Source organism: Spea bombifrons, chromosome 4 (assembly GCF_027358695.1).
Source record: "Spea bombifrons isolate aSpeBom1 chromosome 4, aSpeBom1.2.pri, whole genome shotgun sequence".
Lineage (NCBI taxonomy): Eukaryota > Metazoa > Chordata > Amphibia > Anura > Pelobatidae > Spea > Spea bombifrons.
This window is the reverse complement of record NC_071090.1, coordinates 75,855,003-75,876,795: the sequence shown is the minus strand read 5'-3', so window position 1 is coordinate 75,876,795 and position 21,793 is coordinate 75,855,003. Positions and strand designations below refer to the sequence as shown.

The window sequence follows — 21,793 nt, the reverse complement described above, 5'->3', positions numbered from 1 at the left end:
TGTTGACCACCCAAGCACATCTGGGAAATAGTTATTTAATTTTCCCTCATTCATAATGCTTAACTGTGATGTGATGCAAAAGGGATACAATAGCCACCAAAAATGCTTCATTCTTCTTTTTTTATTATCTAAAGTATTTGAATTTTTTATAATATTATTAAGAAAAATATGATTATGGAATCTGCTAGTGCTACATAATATAACAAACTGGATATTGGAAAATATTGGACTGTACTTACCTTAAAGGGAAAGTATAATTTATTATCCTAATCAAACAAACACAGCCATTGCATTTTAGTTCAACTGAATCTAAGTTATTTTCTCTCCAATTTGCTGGAGCTTAGATATAGTTTTCTATTTCGCCATAATGAAAAGAAGGCCATTCAAATTTTATCTGAGTACATCAATAGTGGTAAATCAGTGCTTAGGAATGAATTGGTTTGATGGCGATATCCCCATTCTCCTCCTGGTTCATTCACACTCACTGTGCGAAGTGCTTGAAGTAGTAGATACAGATACTAGGATTTATCAATAAGCAAACAGAAAATATTAGTGGAATATGAATAAATCAAAATATACTCTGCTATGCACGAGACAACATTTAAATACTATCTTTTATGTTACTGCTCCCTTATGGCAAAATAACCAAATGGATGTATTTCTTGAAGAAGACATGTATTGTGGTCGTCAGCGTCAAACAGAAGAATATCTACACTGCTTTATCAGCAGTTACAAATACACAATCACACCTGCGTTGGTTTTCTTTTATTAAGAAATGAGTCGGGTCCCATTGGTATAATGATTCATAAGGCCCATAGGATAAATCACCAATTAAAATAATTGAAAATAAACAAAATAGTATTATGAGCAATTCCCATATTGGCTTCACTGATTTCTCCTCCCAGTTATGTGATTTGAACTAATCTCAATAGACAGCATGCATAAAGGGGAATTCAGTAGCATGGATCTGAAAGTTATACAGAGGGGGCATGGAACAGTAAAGGATAAAGAGTTATGAAAGGTGCTGACAATCACAAAGGGAAAATAAATTGGAACAGATAACAGAAAGGAGAAAGAGAACAGAAATTCACGAAAAGAACACTGTTTGTGGGGGACAATCCGAAATGGAAAGGAGTAGAAAGAACCTAAAACACAGTCAGTGTTTTAGATCAAAGATATTAAGTGTTAATAATTGGCCACATTTCTAAGGGAAACATGTGATCTGCTCATTCTTTTAGAATGCAGAAAGCAAAGAGACTATGGCTCAATAATGGTGCCTTGTCCTCCTCAGCCCAAACTGCTGTTATTTCTGAGCATGAACCCCTAAATATGCCTAACTACAAAGAGGTGTAATTACTAAACTGAGATTTGCCAAGCCCAGCGAGATCCCACCACAAAAAGGGATTTGCTGGCTCTCCAAAATTTATTTTTAATGCAGGGAGACCTTGTCAATGACCTGATTAATTCAGCCAAGTTTTATGTCCTCCTGAAATTTAGGTTTAGTTTATGTACTATATAAGCATTCAAAACCAGAAATATTAGTGCTTTGAAACAACTGAGATATTACCCCAGACTTGATCAAATGATTGGCTCTCTAAAAAGAAGTTTTTTGCTTCTTAAAAGTTTAAGAAACCAACTTATAAAATAATTAGTGGTCCAAAAATTTTTTTTTTTTAAAAAATGCCATTTATTTCAGAATTCATATAAAAATGCATCTAAAAAGCTTCTACTTTAAAAATATAAATACACGCGTACTTGGTTAACCATATACAGATGGGACATAAAGCAACATTTATAGAACAGCATTCTGATGTGTACTATATTATGTATTATGCTACATGAAATGTTTGGGTATTTCTATGCAAAGCTCTCACCGCTGCTCCTAAGTCTTCTCTGTCTCGGCTTAGGCGAGTCACGCGTTTGGGGAGACTTTAGCCTCCTTGGTCGGACTTTTTCAGAAAAGGCATCCTTAGGTGCAGGTTTGCCCTTTCGTGGCTGTGTAGAGGTTTTGGGTGCAGCTCCGCGATATGATCGTCTCCTACTAATCTTTTCTTTCTCTGCCCCTTCCAAAGCCTTTTTCCCTCTCTGGGGCTTTTCTTTTTTAAGTCTGCACTCTTTCTCCACTCCATTTGCTTCTTTCTTCACTCTCTTCTTCACTGCGTGCTTTAAAGCATCGTCTTCAGTTTGTTCTTCCTTCACCACCTCTTTTTTCAGTTTTCGTTTTCTTACAGTATTTTCAGCCTGAAAAAGAAGAATAGTGAAGAAGTTCCTACCACCATAATGTTTCTTTGCACCCATGCTTATCATTTTGCATGCCTCTCTTTCGAAACTGCAGTGGAAAGAGACATCTCTGATGAAGTTATGAACCTTTAAGAATGACTACAGCCCCACTGCTCTGTCTAGTGATATTTAACTCACGCAACACAGTTAAAGACTATTATTTTTACCTTCACTGATCTCGATCCCGCATCCACTGACTTGCGCGGTTTTCTTCCCCCTCTGCCCCCTAATAAAAACATAATTTCATAGACATGAAAAATAGAATTCTACAGTGGAAGAAAAACCGATTTTTAGAATAAATGGCTGCGCTCAAAGAGAAAGAGATAGCAAGGTAAGCAAACATGCAAGCAGACTATATTTAATAGTGTGGTAGTACGGCTGTGATAAACATGAAAAAGGGGTAATTCTACAAGAAAACATTGCAATGCGAAGGTCATAAAGATAAGAAAATTAATAATCCCTCATAATACTCAAAACTCACCCTTTGGAGCAAGAGGTCCAGGATTCCCCTGTAAGGAGACTTATGTAAATATGTGGCCCCATAACTCTTCAGCAATTGTCACATACTAATTCCCCCATAACTCTTTAGCAGATGTCACATACTAATTCCCCCCATAACTCTTCAGCAATTGGAACACACTAATTCCCCCCATAACTCTTCAGCAATTGTAACACACTAATTCCCCCCATAACTCTTCAGCAATTGTAACACACTAATTCCCCCCATAACTCTTCAGCAATTGGAACATACTAATTCCCCCCATAACTCTTCAGCAATTGTAACAAACTAATTCCCTCATAACTCTTCAGCAATTGTAACACACTAATTTCCCATGTTTCTTCAGTGGTATCCAAAACTGTAACAAACAGCCTAATCCACCTCCCAACAGCATCGTTCCCTGCCAGGACAACTGACTATTTTTGTATTATGAACTACTGCATCCCACCACACTTCGTACCTGAAACCAAATTGTCCGTCCATTGCTGTCTCTTAGCGATTTCATTCCGGAAACATAGTAACAGCGCAACCAACTTTCGAATGCTGCATAATCTTCCGTTTTCCCAGTACCATAACCTTTTCCCCCTGAAGAGACATTGGTAAGTATAGTCTACAAGCCGATAAGCAAGATCTTTAACTTATCCCTCTATGTGAGAAACCTATAAAGTTGATCGGTCGCTTTCCTTAAATCCTATATTTTACCTGCTACCATCTCATTTAGCTGTGTTCATGGAGGGGAAAAGGTATAGATCTAGCTGTGCTAACATAATTGCAAAAGGGTTTTCTAATGATCAATTAGCCTTCTAAATTTAAACTTCGATTAGAGAACACATTGGAGTGATGGTTGCTGATAAAGGGCCTATGAATATATTCCACTAAAAATAATATATTTCCAGCTACAATAGTCATTTACAACATTAACATCTACACTGTATTTCTGATCCATTTCATGTTGTTTTAATTGACAAAATGTGCTTTTCTTTCAGAACTAATTACATTTTTAAGTGACTCCAAACTTTTGAGCAGTGGTGTACCTTTAGTAAAGCTATGTTATGTGTTTACAGATGTGGGGTGAGGAGAAGTGAGAGTACTTGAGGATGGATAATTGATTAGATAATGCTGGCTACTTTTACCAATCTCAGCTGAAACTGAATATCCTGAAAACTATTACACCGACTATAGCTAGTTTAAATAAATGAATTTAATTATTATAAAAAGCTGCGGTGATGACAGCCCATCTGCATGTTTAGAAGCCCCCAGTCCCCTTACACTTCTTGCACTACCCTAAAGGGCTTTGCTTCATACCAAGATTAATAACCTCTTTGGGCACCAAATGGCAGAGCTGCAGCAGATCTGGATTTTCCTTCTTTATCTTCACTTTCTTACTGAGAGAGACATCACTACTCTGTGGAAGACAAGAACAAAACTGCTGAGCATTCAAGCAGTTTATTTTGAACTTAAAACGACACCAAATTCAGAAGTGATACTGTTATTGTTCTGATCACAAAGATGTAATGAGAGAACAGAAAATATATCTCATACTGTATCTCACCCCACAAGTCAAAATAGCACCCTCCAGCTTTCAGTTGGGTTAAAAACGAGTGGACAACAGTCTTGCTTTTAGGGCCAACCATGCAAGCGCATTTAAAATCTGTAGCTGTGTAATCAACCATACAACCCAGCTAGAGATTCACATGTATTCACTAGCATGTGCTGTATCAGAGCATTATGTTCACAGTATATTAATGACCAAACCTTTTAACACTAAGGGAGGCCCAAAATTTGGTATCCTATTATTTACAATATCACAACTGCCCCCCTCTACCATCTGACCTGATTCTGATGCTTCACAGCTTCCAGTACAGTCCGAGCCGACACAAACGGAGGAATCTGTAACCTGGTGAAGAGACAAAGAATAGACAAATTTAGCCACAGAAAAATGGTCAACGTCATGTTCCCTAATCACTAATACTAGTCAAACCTCCCATACAACAACAAAGACTCATGTTACCTATTAATAAAAACCCCTTCCTTGCAGTACCTCAGATGAGCTATTCAAATGAAAAACAGAAGTCTGAACATCAAGGGTATCTTACCGAAACAGGATCTCTGCCCGCAGATAGTTTCCAATGCCGTTGAAATATTTCTGGTTCAACATAGCTTCACAGATCGGTTTGTCAAATGCTTTGTCAGACAGGTTTTTCAAAACATTATCCCTGAACAGAAATTGGAAATACATGTCAAATAAATCCTATAAAATGTAATGATATTTCAAGTGGTGTGGTACAAATGAAACAAAAACAGTGAACATCTTACACTGTTACTCTAAACTGTATTTATAGACAATTGTGTACATACAAGTCAACACTCAACATTCTCTTCACTGACTGTGTCATGCAAAATGCCTACGTTGAAGGGTTAAAGAGGCATCTTGCATGAAGAAAAAAAAATAGTATATTTATTTGGCCACATCCTGCCATAAATGCTATCCGGAAACCTGGTCAGACCCCACCATAAGGTTAGTGGGGCAGGAGGAGCACCCAAGCAGGACATCTTCCAAAGATGCCAGATGTCCTGTCCTAAAATGCCATAAAATAAAGAGTTATGATTGGAGAAATATAATTAGGTCTTCCGTAGTAGAATCATGACATGAAGAAAAATAATGGCTGGCCTATCTGACAGGTAGATAGGGGCTGTTTGGTACCTGTACGCGTGTAATAACATGGGGGACACGATCACCCCAGAGTTATTAACGTACAAGATGCCATAACAATAAAATAGGGCGTATCAATACGTCAGACAGGAGTTTACTGCCAGGTTTTGTGACCCAGCTCATTAGGAGTGCCTGGGCTTCACACTACCCTCCCCATGTGACACCAAATATGCGTCTTCCATTCCGGGGAACCTGGGAATAAAACGTGGGATTTCTTTTTACCAACTTCAAGGCAAGGACTCATAAACTAATTGTATGCAGGGATTTCTTGTGTTTTGTAACTTTTATCTCTGTATGTCCTTTATTCCTATATTGTTGTACACAGCAACTATGAAACTTTTTTTCTGATTAAACGTTCAATTAATCAGTTCTGGCTCTGGGCAGGTAGAACAAGTTACAAAAAGGGTTAATTATATATGTCCGATTATTAAGGTGATTACTTTTATACTGTAATTCTGTTGTGTTTTGGATAACCTAAGACCGTAACCATTAACCAGGAATCTGGTCTTATTAACCTTTTCAGTCACACACTCCCCCACTGTCTCAGCCAGGCCCATCCAGATATCAAACACTGCTCTATATAATAAAACACTTCAGTAGTTAAATGGTTAGTCAGTCAATGCACATCAATAATATAACAAAACGTGCTCGTCCAAACCTGAATTTCTCATATTCCTGCATCACACACGGGCCACGTTCTGGTTGCCACGAGCCGTTTATTTCCCAGGATCCAAAACGCCTCGGATCCACAAAGCAGAGCACCTGACGAGGAACCTCTTTGGTGTAGAAACGGAGATGGGCATGCTTGGGGATCTCATCGTCCGGGGTCATTGTGAAACTACCAGACATACCGAACCGAAAGACAATATGGGTGGGTTCACTTCCATCCGACACTGGGGTAAGGATAAGCTTCACCTCTTTCCCCCGAGACACCGAGCTGATTGTATACTCTGGGCAGCTGAAAGGCACCAATGCATTCTTGCTGACGGCTGATTTCTCTACAGCTCCTCCAAAAATAACTCCGGCACATCTGGTGTTAACAAACCTGCTGGCAAGGTGGAGTTCTGGGCCTTCAGGCATTGTTCTGCAACCATTCAGAAGTGCACACGAATCATATTAAACCATTAACAATGCTGTCATATTTCACACGTATCTCTGAAAATTAACATCTTGTTAGAAAGAGAACCACTAAGTATGCCAACATATTAACAAATGGCAAGCAATGAGTGATCCGTGTTATGTGAGGCCTGGGACCTACATACAAATAATGACATGGGACATCTTTCTAAAACCTAGAATCACGTTTCGGCAAATATTTTAGGCTATTTCCTTTAATATTCAAAAAACATACAGTAAAAGAAAATGTAAATAATACATAAATGACTACCCTCCCCGTTAACCTACAAATGGAATTGTTTTCCTTGACGTATTCCTTGACGTATTAAATTTAGAAATAAACCCCTGTGTAACTGTTTCCTTCTGACAGGGGAGACCCCAGGCTGTCCAAGGACATGTCCCCACCGGTGCAGGAATCACAGTTGGTACTATTATGTCCTCTGTCACCTAGAGCATGTATTCGAGGACATAATAGTACGTCCTCTGTCAGGAAAGGGTTTTAATTGACATCAACGTACTTAATGCCCTAGAATTGTCATACTCTTTGAATGTGTGTACTGTAAGCAGAGCTGTGCTATATAAAATCTAATAATAATAAACAAAAATGTAAAACTATGTCAGACCAGCAGCGTCTTTCCCACAGATCTCACACGCTCTTAGAAATATAACAAATGGGCATCTGTTAAAAGACGTAAATCATTTCATGTTACCAGCAGCCCTGTCCTGTTTAAGGCTGATCTAAGAGACTACCCGGGTGCCAAAATGCAAGACGTCACCTTTGGAGTTGCCAGCCATGAAAACACTTTAAATGCAAACAATTTCAAGACTGTTTTATATTTTACGTTATTTTTAAAAAAAAAAGTTTAATTCTAGAGGAATAGCTGAAACACTGTTCGATTGACACAGACATCCAGCACTTTGCGTGAGCCGTGCAACATATGAGTAACATTTAACAAGCCAAGTATCTTGCAGTCAAGAATTGAACAAGACAGAGGAGACAACCTCCTGGGTGTACCAGTTGGGTACATTACTGGGAATTTGTGGGAGATAAAGAATAATTAAACTGGTGTATTTAGTGGTGCCGGGTAACACAACTACACAATTCACAAACACCAGTGTATTTAGTGGTGATGGGTAACACAACTACATGTTTTACAAACACCAATGTATTTAGTGGTGCCGGGTAACACAGCTACACGTTTCACAAGCACCAGTGTATTTAGGAGTGATGGGTAACACAGCTACAAATGTTTCACAAACACCAATGTATTTAGCGTGGGAGTTACATAAAGCTTTCCCTTCACCCCCACATTCCTTCTACAGGAGGAATCACCTGAAACATGTCTGCTGTAACCTCCATAAACCCAAAGCACATGCTGCTAATTTCTAGGTTTATTCTATTTAATAATAATAATAAATAACAAAAGAAAAGAGCAGAATAGCAGATCTCACCATTCAATCACGATGCCTTCTGCTGTTATGAAACACACTCATGCACCTCCGAGCCCCGATTGGCTGGCTAGTTTATGAGGGCGTGGCTTCTCGGCGCTATGTCTACAGGGAAATGTAGTTCTCTTGAAACTCAATGCATGAGTTAACCCTTGATAAACACATTTCTGTGATAACAGGGAGACAATGAAAAGTGATGTTTCGGCGATTCAAGATCCAATTCTGTTATTTATTTAGTGCCAGCTACCAAGATATTCTGTTACACTGTACTTTTCATCCACTTGTTAGGATGCAAGGGTTTTTGGTTGGCCCAATATAATGCATAGTTAAATCAGCTTGAGGGTCTCCTCGCCCACTGATTACTGTATTAAACAGCTCAGCCTTTAATTATAAACAATAAATCATATTGCATAGGGGACGCTACAATAACAATATAACATAGCTGTATAATTGTATATAATACCACCGTTTCTGTTTACTTTTGCACTATAAAGTGCCATGCCTACAAAACTACTATACAGGAATGGCTGCGCCTGCCCTGCACAATGCATAGTTTAATCAGTAAGCTGACGTTTAAGAAATCTTCATTATATTGGGTCATCTAAGCTATTTTAGAAGCTAAAGCTCAGTGTGTGAACCATACTAATGTAAAGTGAAGTCAGGGAGATGAAACTGCAACTCTCCTGCCACCTCCCACTTGTGAATAAACATAACATTGGCTATTTGGCGATGATTCTATACACAAGATTGCATTAGAATAGGCCATTGTCACAGAAGGTTTTTATTTGGTATGTAAAACCGCTGAGTGCTAGGTTGGGAAGAGAATATCAGTTTGCCTACACTTTATTTCACTTTACCGTTGCTTTTTTGGAGCACTTTTTTTACATATTTAAATATAAAACAGTGATGTAAGATGCTTAAAAATATTTAAAGATAACATATGGTCTACAACATGAATGTTTTATTACACGCATGACTATTATATAGAAGTAGTTGATATTCCAAGCAGATATCGCTATATTCCTATTTTCTCCCTCTTGGTACTTTTTTCCCCAGATGTCTACTTTACCACATACAGACAACCTCCGCTGCTGCCCGGCCCTTCCAGCAGGGGCTTCTATGGAGGTGCGCTGGCGTGACATGACCGTCATAGAAGTCGTCTTATAATCGAGCAAATATGTTCCTTGCACAACACAGATATCTCATTAAATTTCTGATGAAAACATTTTTTAAATAATTCCTGAGCTGTAAAAGATGTCAGATAAACGTTTTCTGCTATACTGATTTGTGTAATTTTAATGTGAAACAATAATAGTTTTACACATGAGACAGTACTGGAAACATCCCGATGCTTTTCAAATTATTAACCCTTTAACAGCACATCTCAAAAGATTGTAATGCAGTGATTTCCTAATGGTGGCAACCAAATGGTTCCATTAATGGCCCTTAGGAATAAACATTGCTACTTAGGAGGTCCATATACCGTACTTACCGGCGTATTACACGCACCGGCGTATTACACGCACCCTCGCCGGAACCGGAAGTGCGGGAGACGCGGCTGCAGATCGTGCAGCACAGAAAGTTATCGGCGTATAACACGCAGGTAGGGTTTAAACTTATTTTTTTAGATATAAAAGTGCGTGTTATACGCCGATAAATACGGTATGTTTCAATCACAATAGAGTATGACGCAGTGAGATGCACAGTACATTCCTTCACCCTGAATTTTGTGTAAAATATTAGAGACTCCAGATCTTATTATAAGGACTGTTTTTCATTCATCTTGAAAGATGGCAAAGCTCCTGCCTTTATGTCACATGCTGGCAGCTATCAATCACCTCCCCGACCAGCTGTGAACAGAAAAAAAGTTGATATCAATATTTGGTACTTAAATCCTACTAGATCAGACTTTGTGTTTGCTTGTGATTCATTAACAAACACGCTTAGTATTACTTTTAATGCAAACTATTAAGACAAATATTAATTATGCTGCCTTATCTCTAAGCTACCATCAAAATGCTCCATTAAAGTGAAGAGGGGAGTGTATACTGTACATGGAATGAATGATCTCACCAATTGTCCTCAGCGTTCTCAGTCTTGCAGAGTTCCGTGTTGGCGTAGTAGTATCACGGTCTAGTCGTGTTTTAGTTTTAGCAGCCGGTGAACCTTTAGGCATGCGCATCGTGGATGGGGTTTTAACCGATAGACCTCGTTTACTGGTGCGCGCGGTCTCTGCCCCATGCCTCGCACTCTTTCCCCTCTGTGGTTTCTCTTTTTTCTTAGAGTCTTCCAGTTTCTTTCTTGTTCTCAGTTCTTTTTTTGTCTCCAGTTTGTTCTCTGCTTGTTCTTCTTCCTCTCTTTTCATCACAGCTTTACGTTTGGTTGTATTTTTTTCCACCTGCATATAAAGATTGCAGACAGTGGTGTTATGGATAGGTTTTCCCTTATAAACTGTTTAATCGTACATATCAGTGATTTTGGTCAGGTATTTTTTTTCCTTACACAAATACAGCATTGGGATATGTCATTACATATATTTCCAAAGTTAGAAAAAAAAACCCCAATATATATATATATATACACACACACACACACACACACACACACACACACACACACACACACACACATATATATTACGTATGAATCTTCAAAGTCTATGTTACATTATATCACAGGGTTACAACATGCCCCAAGTCATGGGTGCATGCTTTCAAGCCAAGAAATTCTCACAGTTGAACCAAAAATGTGCACCCTGAGTTATGGGGGATGGGATCAGTGCCCTAAATATCAAAATAACCCTCACAAACTATATTTTGCTTGCAAGTACCCCCCTTGGCTATTTCATAGACATCACCTTTACCCATCTATGTGGCCCACAGTAAACATGAATTGTCCAAGGATTTTTTGTTTTTTTTCTCTCAACTTTTTCATATGGAGCATGAATATTGAACCAAGGCTACTTGGAAAAAGAAAACAAATACTCCCCACTAACATATAATTTCCCACGTCTCTCAAGTAAATATGTGGTATACCAGCATTACAAAGCCATAGTTCACCAAATCACATGTGCAATGGGGTGTGGATAACCCCCCAAATAATCCCTTAAACCTACATATACTCCCTAAAAGCACACCACCTCTGGAGGAGGCTGAAAGCAACCGCGAATCAACCTAAATAGGTCCCAAATAATCTTGGCATTAGTTCCCAGATGTTCTGGGCAACCTGAAGGGTCAAGGTGGCTATCCTTTCCCTCCTATACACGGAAGGCCCGACTATAACTATTCTCGCTCTTGCACAGTGTATACACCTTCACTCCATACCTGGAGCACTTGGAAGGAATTTACTTCTTCAATCCCAACTTTCCTTTATACTTCATCAAGGATTCATCCACACTGTTATTCCTTCCAGGTGTATAACCCTCTGCAAACCTGGCAGCGAGATGGGATTTTACACAGGCTGTCAAACCTGGCAGTGCTCACTGGGATCATAATAAGGGATCATGTCATACCTTTGCTTAGCCATAGACTGGGCGTAAACGGAAGAACTACAGATGGGGCTGGTGGAGGCTTTTTTTTTTTTTTTATTCCTTGTTTTTCATCACATATTTACATGTTTATGCACCTCCCTGTGATATTAAAACACTGTGAGCAGGTTAAAACACACAATATACATGTAATAGCCTTATTGACATTTATACATATTATTTGTGGATCAATAATGTTTATATATTTGCTGTAGGTTGTGTTGCCGTGCTCACACTGTTTACATTAGTCTTTTTCATCTTATTGCATTTAATTGTTTTGTAATTGGATTTTAATTGCACATGTGTTGATGACGAGTAATCTCACCACTCCCCTTTTTTTGCCTTACTTAAGGGAAACAAATTCAGTGGTGAGTTATCTGTGATAAAGAGTGGGGTGCCGCTTGAAACGCGTCAGATTTGGGGTTTCCTGTGCACTAGATGCACTTAGGTGTGAACTATGCTTTTTAATCATTAAGTAAAATAAAGCTGGAAGGTTTTTTTTCAAGTGCTGGATCGATCCCTTTGGTTTTTTTTTGTGCCCATAATTTAAGAGATTCTGGCACATGGGGGGTCTATAAAGGCTTTTCCAAAAAAAGAATTAGGGCTAGCAGCACAGAACTGCTACACATAAAGGTGAGATTGGTAGATGATGCCCACCAATACATCATCTACCTGAAAAAGCTGTCAAAATAGGTACCCACACACTTTTTATTTTTTACCTGTTAGGGGTTAATTTTTCTCTAAACGTTTTTAGTATGATGTACGGCAGGTATATTGCCGCAGGGGGGGTACATTTTGTTACCTCAATATTGTTGCCAGAAATTGCAGTAAAAGGAGGACCTGTAACGACTACTTGTGGCAGAGGATCCAGCAACCACAGATATATCACTAGATATATGCGAACTGACCGTCAAAATCTAATGCCGAGTCAGTGGCCTCCTCAGCTATATACCTGTGCTGCATTATACTAACAAAATAACCCCTAACAAGTAAAAAAGGTGTGTGGGCATCTACTTTGACTTTTTTTATTTTTTTTTAAATGTTGTTATTAGCCTGCATGAGGAGCTCAGAGATCTGAGGAGGATCTCTTGCAACCTTTCTACTTTGTTTTTGGTGAGCAGAAGGGTGCCACCATCTAAGATTCTGACTCTTACTATGGCAGGGCTTGACAAATTTGTTGTGACTCTAGGCGCCAGGTAAAAAAGTTAGGAGCCAGGATTTTTTTAAACTAACAGTTGGTCAGGAGGGATCCGATCATCATCAGCCCACTTACTAAACTCACAGCGTTTGACCTGGAAGCACCCTGGACTTTCAGGTCAGTGCTGTTTGTTTTTTTTTTTAAATACATTTTTTTAACTCTTTCGATGCTGATGTTCCATTGGAGCACAGCATTGACTGATATTTAGTCCCCACAAGCTTGTGGGGCCAAATGTTAACCCGTGCAATGCCACGAATGTGTCATACACAATTGTGGCATTGAAGGGGTTAACGCTGCACTGTCGCTCTCATGGAGTGATCAGGCAGCAGGGGGCTGTTGGGGCTGGTCTCCACACTCATGGCGAGACCAAAGAACCCTCTCCCCTGTCCCTGAAGCTGCCTCTGACAGCTGGGACTCAATTGCTGGTCTATGGACCAGCCATTGCAGAGGGAGTCTCTTTGATGACTGCTGTAGGCTTCCATACCTACAGGGGTCATCAAAGGGCTTGTGGGGGCTCGTTTTTGCTGTTGCTGGTCTGCCTGGGCTTCCAGGCAGACCACCAGCAGCAAAGCCCCCAAAACGGGAATTAACCCCTAAATGCCGCGATCGCGGCATTGAAGGGGTTAACGCTGCGCTGTCGCTCCCATGGAGCGATCAGGCAGCTGGGGAGTGTTGGGTGAGGTCCCCAGACTTGTGTGGGGACCCAATCAACACACAAACCCCTTCCCTGAGGCTGCCTGTGGCAGCTGAAAACACGATTGCTGCTTTTCCAGCAACCGCGTTTTCAGCCTACAGGATCACTCCGTGGGAGTGATCTCAGGCTCGGGGGCGAGCTCGGAGTGGCTGTGCTGTCTGCCCAGACTTCTGGGCAGACAGGAACAGCGCCCCCATGTGGTGACTCAGCCTCTTACATCCACAATTTTTTCTGGATGTAAGAGGCTGACAAAACCTAGGCGCCAGGACAAAATTCTCTGTCGCCATGGCGACCTGGCGCCTGGGATTTGTCGAGCCCTGTACTATGGTGTAGGGCTGCAACAACTAATCGATAAAATCGATAATAATCGATAATGAAATTCGTTGGCAACGAATTTCATTATCGATTAGTTGAATCGATTATTATCGATTATAAAATGAGGGTTTTTTCAGAGCAAACGCTCTGAAAAATCCCCCTCATTATATAATCCGTTTAGTCTGACTCACCGTCTCACAGCAGCAGCTCCTACTTACTCCCCCTCCCTGTAATCACTGTGACAACTGGCCCCGCCCCTTCCTTCTCCAGGCCAGAACCACATGGCTGTGACACTCATCTAACTGTAAGTATATATATATATATATATATAATGTGTATGTGTGTATTATATATATATATATATATATATGTGTGTGTATATATGTATGTAATATATATATATATATATATATATATATATATATATTTGGGCTACTGAAAGTTAGGGGAGGTGGGGGTTAATTTAGGGGCAGTTATGGTTAGTGGGGTGTTTAGGGTTAATTTAGGGGCAGTTATGGTTAATTGGGTGTTTAGGGTTAATTTAGGGGCAGTTATGTTAATAGGGTGTTTAGGGTTAATTTAGGAGCAGATGTGGTTAATGGGGTGTTTGGGGTTAATTTGAGGCAGTTGTGGTTAATGGTGTGTTTAGGGTTAATTTAGGGGATGCTGTGGTTGATGGGGTCTTTAGGGTTAATTTAGGGGATGCTGTGGTTAAGGGGGTGTTAAGGGTTAATTTAGGGGCAGTTATGGTTAATGGGGAGTTTAGGGTTAATTTAGGGGAATCTAAATCCTGGGGGCAGTGAAGTGACATATCTGGGGGTATAAGGCATATACAGTATATAAGGCATATGTGGGGAGGGCAGTGTGGCATGTCTGGGGAGGACGGAGTGGTGTATCAGGGTGTATAAGGCATATCTGGGGGTAGAGTGGCATATCTGGGGGTAGAGAAGTGGCATGTCTGGGAGGCAGGGTGGCATGTCTGGGGAGGATGGAGTGGGGTATCAGGGGATATAAGGCGTATCAGGCACAGTGGCAGATGTGGGAGGCAGCGTGGAGTGGCAGATGTGGGAGGCAGCGTGGCATATGTGGGAGGCATTGTGGAGTGGCATATGTGGGAGGCATTGTGGAGTGGCAGATGTGGGAGGCAGCATGGCGTGGCATATGTGGGGAAGGCAGGGTGGCATGTCTGGGGAGGATGGAGTGGTGTTTCAGGGGGTATAAGGCGTATCAGGCACAGTGGCATGTGGGGGGTAGAGTGGAGTGGCAGATGTGGGAGGCAGCGTGGCGTGGCAGATGTGGGAGGCAGCGTGGAGTGGCAGATGTGGGAGGCAGCGTGGAGTGGCAGATGTGGGAGGCAGCGTGGAGTGGTATATGTGGGAGGCAGCGTGGTATATGTGGGAGGCAGCGTGGAGTGCTGTGGTAGGCAGCGTGGCATGTCTGGGAGGCAGCGTGGCATGTCTGGGCTCAAATGTGCATATATTGGGGGGCAGGTTGGGAAATAAAGACAAGAAATGTATTATCAAAGTTTTTTTATTCTGTTTGTATTTAACATCATTTGTTTAGTAAATTATTTTAAATAAATGAAAAAATTTACATTCATTTTTTTTATCCGATTAATCGAAAAAATAATCGGCCAACTAATCGATTATTAAAATAATCGTTAGTTGCAGCCCTACTATGGTGCAACAGTCACTAATCAGTGATAAAATAGCATTTTTTTTACTTTAATTTAAAAATGAAAAATCTAAAATAAAATAAAAAAATCTTGCGACAAGATAAGGCCACTGACATTAATCGGTGAGACATACCAATAATCCGTGACCTAAACTGTCACTAATCAGTAGTTTGACAATTATCTATGTAAGAAAAATGTAAAAATAATAAAATATTTTTTATTAATAGTGTATGCTTTTTTTTTATTTTACTGCAGGGGGGGGGCAGTATTTCAACCAGTTAAGAATATCAATTAAAGTTTTTACTAAAGGAGATTATAACTTTACATTTTTTGCAATAAACAAAAACGTTTACCTTTGCATGTCCCTGATACTTTTCTGCTTTGGCTCCTAATTATTTATAACAAACAAACAGTATTAGAAAATTAGTTTAAAAACCCTAGGAAGGACAAAGACTTAAAATTCCAGGAGACAGCGACAGGAACGTAAATGCACACACTACAAACTGCAGAAGAACAATATTAGAAGTTAAGAGAGGATATCTAGGAAGCATGCTAGGCAAGATCCAATTTAGAAGCCAAGCAAGAGACGAGATGCAGGAGTCACTGGTGTTACCCCTTCACAATGCAATGAATTCAGACGGCTAAAGCCGAAGATCACCTGCATAAAGCTTAAGGTAGTTGGAGCGGAAAATAAAGAGGTATAGACATTAGCAGTTCTAAAAACAAAGTAAATTACCTTTAGGAGCAAGAGATCCTGGTTCACCCTGTAACAAGATATAAGAAATCAGTATAGGTAATCATTTATAACAATGCAGAATTAGTCTGTATACTTGAACTCTTAAAGGGACCTTGCTACCCGAAACTATGAATTTATTGAACAATCTATACAATCTCAAGATTGTAAGCTTGCGATCAGGGCTCTTTCCACCTAATGTATCGGTTTGTTTTAGTCTGTCAATTCTCATCTTGTCATACCCCTTGAATTTATGTATTGTATTAAGCGCTGCGCAAACTGTTGGCGCTATATAAATAAAAGATAATAATAATACTTGTGTTATAAGAATTGCAGACAAATGCATTGGTTAACATACTTCAAAAGGTTTCACTTTTGTAACATCAACACACGGCACCATATTCAGATGACCTGGTGCGGTGGAAAATACTTCATTTGCACATGGTGACCCATAGCGATGCTGATAAAATGAATGTAAAGCCATACTGTTGACCTCTTGCGGTACCTGTAATAATTCACCCTTCCTTATGAAGATTTTAAGAGGCATGATGCATATAGATTATAGTATTTCTTGTTACCTGAAACCAAACTTTTCTTCCATTGTGATCTTTCATAGATTTCATTCCAGGAACAAAGTAACATCGTGCCCAATTAAGAAGCATGGAGTAATCTTTGGACTGACCTGGACTATAACCTTTTTCACCTTAGGAAAAAACAGAAGAAAATAAAGATTTCTGCCCCTAATTGAAATGAAAAATTCAGTTGATTGTTTTTCTAGATTGTTGTATAAAGGCTGCTCGCCTTTAAAGCCCTTCACATCTTCATACCTAGGCCTACCACCTCCTTAGGAACTATATGACAGAGCTGCAATAGATCTGGAGTTTCTTCCTTAAGCTTTACTTTCCTGAGGGGGGTGTCATTGCTCTGAAAGAAAACAGCAATGGAAATTGATGGCTCAAAAAACATCCACTTAAGAAAAGTCAAGGAGCATTTAATCAAACTCAAACTTCAATTCTGAGATCGTGAGAGCATTAAAATGTGCACTGCGCATGATAAAAAATGTAACGTCCAAGAGTAGTGGCCTCTTCTCTTTCTGTATCAGTATGTCTTAAGCAAAAAGAAAGAATGCCGAGGCGCACTGGATACAGCGGAAACATCACAATACCGTATTGGCTCGGATATAGGCCGCCCCCGTATATAGGCCGCACCCTAAAAGTTTGGTGCTTTTTTAAAGAAAAAGTTTTTTTCTTTAAAAAAAGCACCAAAAAAAACATGCTGCCACTCTGTCTCCCCCCCCGAGATATGCTGCCACTGTCCTCCCCCCCGAGATATGCTGCCACTGTCCTCCCCCCCCGAGATATGCTGCCACTGTCCCCCCCGAGATATGCTGCCATTGTCCTCCACCCCCCCCACGATATGCTGCCACTGTCCTCCTCCTCCACCCCCCCCCCCCGAGATATGCTGCCACTGCCCCCCCCCCCCGAGATATGCTGCCACTGTCCTCCTCCTCCCGACTTACCGGAGCAGACTCCCGGGTTTCTTGCGGGGCCGGCAGGGGGCATCTACGCAATACGCGTATACAACCGGAAGTTGTATACACGTATTGCGTAGATGCCCCCCGCCGGCCCCGCAAGACACCCGGGAGTCTGCTCCGGTAAGTCTTGGGGGCAGAGGTAAAACGCAACGTGCGGACGGTCACCGGCTGCGGCGATGCAGGTTAACAACCCAGAGGCTGTTTACCCGCATCGCCGCAGCCGGTGACCGTCCGGACGATGCGATTAGACAACCTCCCGTGCCGGCAGCCCCCGTGGAAAGTGCTGGCAGGGGAGGCTGTCTGAGTGTATTAGAGAGTAAGATACAGGTCCCCTGCACCGCTGCAGGGGATCTGTATCCTAACCCCGCTGCCTGCCCAGCGCCCGGGACTGCATGTCCCGGGCGTCGGGCGCTAGACCCCGAATATAGGCCGCACCCCCACTTTAAAGACTTAAAGTGGGGGAAAAAAGTGCGGCCTATATTCGAGCCAATACGGTATATTGTTTATAGTGGGCAGAAACACACAACATGTAGTACAGAAAAGAGAAACATGGTCAAAAAAAATCTCTGGAATGGGGCATTGTGTACTTGAGAATGAGACATCATTCATGGGAATGAACTGTGTAGTTCATCAATGGAATCTGCAAACATAATAGAGTAATGAGTAACAGCCTCCATGGTCTCATTCACATAGTAGTATTACATTTAGAAACAAACTTGATTTATAGTCAAGGCTAGAAAGTATATCAATAGTGTGAAAGCGCCACCTGGTGGCCGACAGCAGTACATTACTACACATCTAGAGAAATCAGTGGCATTCAAGCAATATGTAGTTTTTGTATCAAGTAGATGCAACACTTAACACATACACACATTCTTACAACATATACATACACTTACACATACACAGCCACAAACAATATACACTTACACATATACACACACACATTAACTCTCTGATAATTATGCCGCTCACACATATCCCCCTCCCTCAGCCTCCCTGATACATTCTTGGCTCTAAATTGTTTTTTTAGGTGAGCTACAAGTTAATTTGCAATGTGTATTGCCTACGGTGAAAGAGACCTCTCTGTTGTGAATAAATTTGTTTACATTCATTTATTTAAATACATTTGAAAAACAGTTTATTTAATACTAAAGATGTGTTTTTTTTTTCCGCATTTTACAAACTTTAAAACTGAACTCTCCTATCCTGGTCCCATCCTATTACATGATGTCATGGGGCACAGTCATATCAGGAACTGTGTTTTTGGATGTATCTTAATAAGACTAATTAATGTGTTCAAATATACTCTAAAATGGAGGGTTTGTCCCTATTCTGAACAAAAAATATTGAGGCCAGAGCCCAACAAAAACGGCACAATGAAGAACGGGGCTGGTATTCAATTATTTCCAGGGCAGGTATTAAGTCCCAGTCCGGCCTTGTCGTGATGTGACTTTTCCCCGTTGTATTGTGGTCAGTGCAATGTCACAGGCCTTGCTTGTGTCAAACATCAGGAACTTGAATGTATTTGCCCTCTATGTTTATACCTCAGCATACATTATGCAAAAGGCCGAAACACCTCAGTCTCGCTGCCATCGTATCCCGTAGGACAGACTTTCCTGCAAAAGACATTGACTGGGTGCCAAGGGGTTCAATCTTAAACCCGGCTGCCGAGGGGTAACATCCATGTAAGCACACCGCTCTGCTGACCGACCGCATTCAATGAATGTCACGACGCAGAAAGGTGGCGATGGCATTTCTTGTAAAAATTCTGAGATGACACTGAAGCTAACCTGGTCTATCTCACCACTCTTCAAAACAAAAATGGCAGATTGGCCTTTTACAAAAATACCAAGTGACATTGTCACGTTCACTAGCACCAAGGGCACTCACCGCAGCAGTTCTTCTGTCTAGCAAACCACCAGGTAGCCCAGGACTAAGACGATCCCAACAGTGAGGAGGCCTCCATGCTGGCAGAAAAAGGTAGGTACTGAGCTGAAGCAGTGAGGCGCAGCAAGAAGCAGGTAAGTAGAACAGGATAGTCGAGTCCTTACACAATGCCGATAGTCAGACGAGCCAGGGTTCAGATACACAATGCAGGTAGTCAGACGAGCCAAGGGTCAGGTCTACTATGCAGGTAGTCAGACGAGCCAGGTCGGTAAACAAGAGTCGCAGGCAGAGGTACAAAATCAGCAGGCAAGGGGTAGTCAGGCAGGCGAAGGGTCAAAAGTAGAACAGCAAAAACTAACTCAGACTAGGAAAATGGACCATAAAAGGGTGATGGTGAAGAGTACTATTGGATTTTTAAATCTGGGGCGCCACTCAAAAACCACGCCCCCAACTTGCATCAGGGGCGTGTCCTTAAACGTCCCTCTGACCCACGGTTCCATCCGTGGGAAATAGCTGCGCCCCAGTAAGTAACTTCCTCTGGGGGTTCCTATGGCGACATACAGCCTTTTTTCTGTTTGTTGCGGAATCCCCAGACCTGACCTCCCGCTTCACGCACCGGCGATCGGTTCGCCGGATGCCAGTGGAGGAAGATCAGGAAGCAGCCCCGGTAACCAGGGAGTGTGCGCAGATGCCCGCCTGACAGAAATGGAGCCCGAGATCTTAACATCGGGATTCTGTGAACTGCAAGCAGACCTCTGCACACTAGGACCCGAGACCGTGACAGGACCCGGGACCGTGACAGGACCCGGGACCGTGACAGACATATAGGTCAAAATCAGTAAAAAATATGATATACATGACGCGGTCCTCCAAACCTGAATTTCTCATATTCCTGCATCACACACGGGCCACGTTCTGGTTGCCACGAGCCGTTTACTTCCCAGGATCCAAAACGCCTCGGATCCACAAAGCAGAGCACCTGACGAGGAACCTCTTTGGTGTAGAAACGGAGATGGGCATGCTTGGGGATCTCATCGTCCGGGGTCATTGTGAAACTACCAGACATACCGAACCGAAAGACAATATGGGTGGCTTTATACTTAGAAGACACCGGGCTGAGGAACACCTTTAGCTCTTTCCCACGCGACACAGAACTGACTGTGTAATCTGGGCAGCTGAAAGGCACCTCCGCATTCTTGCTGACCGCTGATTTCTCTACGGCTCCGCCAAAGTGCAGTCCGGCACATCTGGTGTTAATAAATATGCTGGCAAGATGGAGTTCTGGGCACTCAGGCATCTCTCTGGGACCTACTAGAAAAACATAGGTAAGCCGAATAAACATATGATTACCATGAACACCTTACAGGAAACCCCCTGCACAAGAACCGCTGAATGGATGCAGAAGTAGATCTCTGGAACTCAAAAGCATTAATAAAACACATTGCACGTAGTATGTTGCAAAGACGACTGCCTATTAACATGGTGTCTGTACATATCTGGACCGCACACCCTGACCTGGCCTGCCGTTATAATACACATTGTGCGCCACGGTTTACTCGAGATCCCGCCGTGCTGCTCTTTATTAGGCTCCGGGTGTCATTAATGCTGTACAAACTGGAGATCCAACTCACACTAATCTCAGCCAAGAAGGATTTCAGTTGCATTTTAACTAGAGAAACATCGGTAGCCGTGCAGTGTCACCCTAATCCATCACGCGTTGAAAGCGCTACGGTTTCAACGCCAAGTCTGCTGTACCCCGATCGCTCACCTTTTCGCTATTTAGCAAAACTTTCCGCGCTGTCACCTTTCCCGTGAGTTTTCTCCGCAGTTTTCGCGCAGCGCTCTTTTTCCGCGCACTGATTGGCTATTTTCTGTTTGGGGGCGTCGCCTTTTCCTGTGTAACCCAGAGGCCCGTGTGATTTCCTTATCTTTCTAGGACTGCGTAGCTTCATAATACCAACAGGTGGGGACGGGCCTGATTAGCGTGTTTAATGCCAGCTGCTGGCGGTTGGGAGAATTAACATCAGGAAAGTGAGCGCTGCCATGAAGAGATCAATGGCCAATAAAATGTGGTGTTGTCAACTTCTTCATGACAGACTGATTTTCTTACAGAATGGGGGGGGGTGCCATTTTTTACGGTATGTTTGTTAACCCCTTCGGGCCAGGGGATT

At 41.7% G+C, this 21,793-nt stretch overlaps 1 protein-coding gene across 3 annotated transcripts; it reads right to left on the bottom strand.

The window, feature by feature from the left end:
• Nucleotides 1–1,669: 1,669 nt before the first annotated feature.
• NEIL1 (nei like DNA glycosylase 1) lies at nucleotides 1,670–21,471 on the bottom strand. 3 transcript variants are annotated; one of them, XM_053464753.1, is made up of 9 exons: nucleotides 21,391–21,471; nucleotides 20,498–20,933; nucleotides 4,876–4,995; nucleotides 4,613–4,676; nucleotides 4,085–4,184; nucleotides 3,240–3,364; nucleotides 2,762–2,789; nucleotides 2,448–2,506; nucleotides 1,670–2,241 (listed from the first exon to the last, which is right to left on the bottom strand). In XM_053464753.1, exons 2-9 carry the CDS (start codon nucleotides 20,917–20,919, stop codon nucleotides 1,858–1,860), a joined length of 1,302 nt encoding a protein of 433 aa, XP_053320728.1. In that variant the 5' UTR covers nucleotides 20,920–20,933; nucleotides 21,391–21,471; the 3' UTR covers nucleotides 1,670–1,857. The 3 variants fall into 3 exon arrangements, with proteins under 3 accessions (XP_053320728.1, XP_053320729.1, XP_053320727.1); XM_053464754.1 differs by having other exon boundaries at nucleotides 20,498–20,930; XM_053464752.1 differs by lacking the exons at nucleotides 20,498–20,933; nucleotides 21,391–21,471 and adding exons at nucleotides 6,151–6,576; nucleotides 8,061–8,134.
• Between the last annotated feature and the right edge of the window lie 322 nt (nucleotides 21,472–21,793).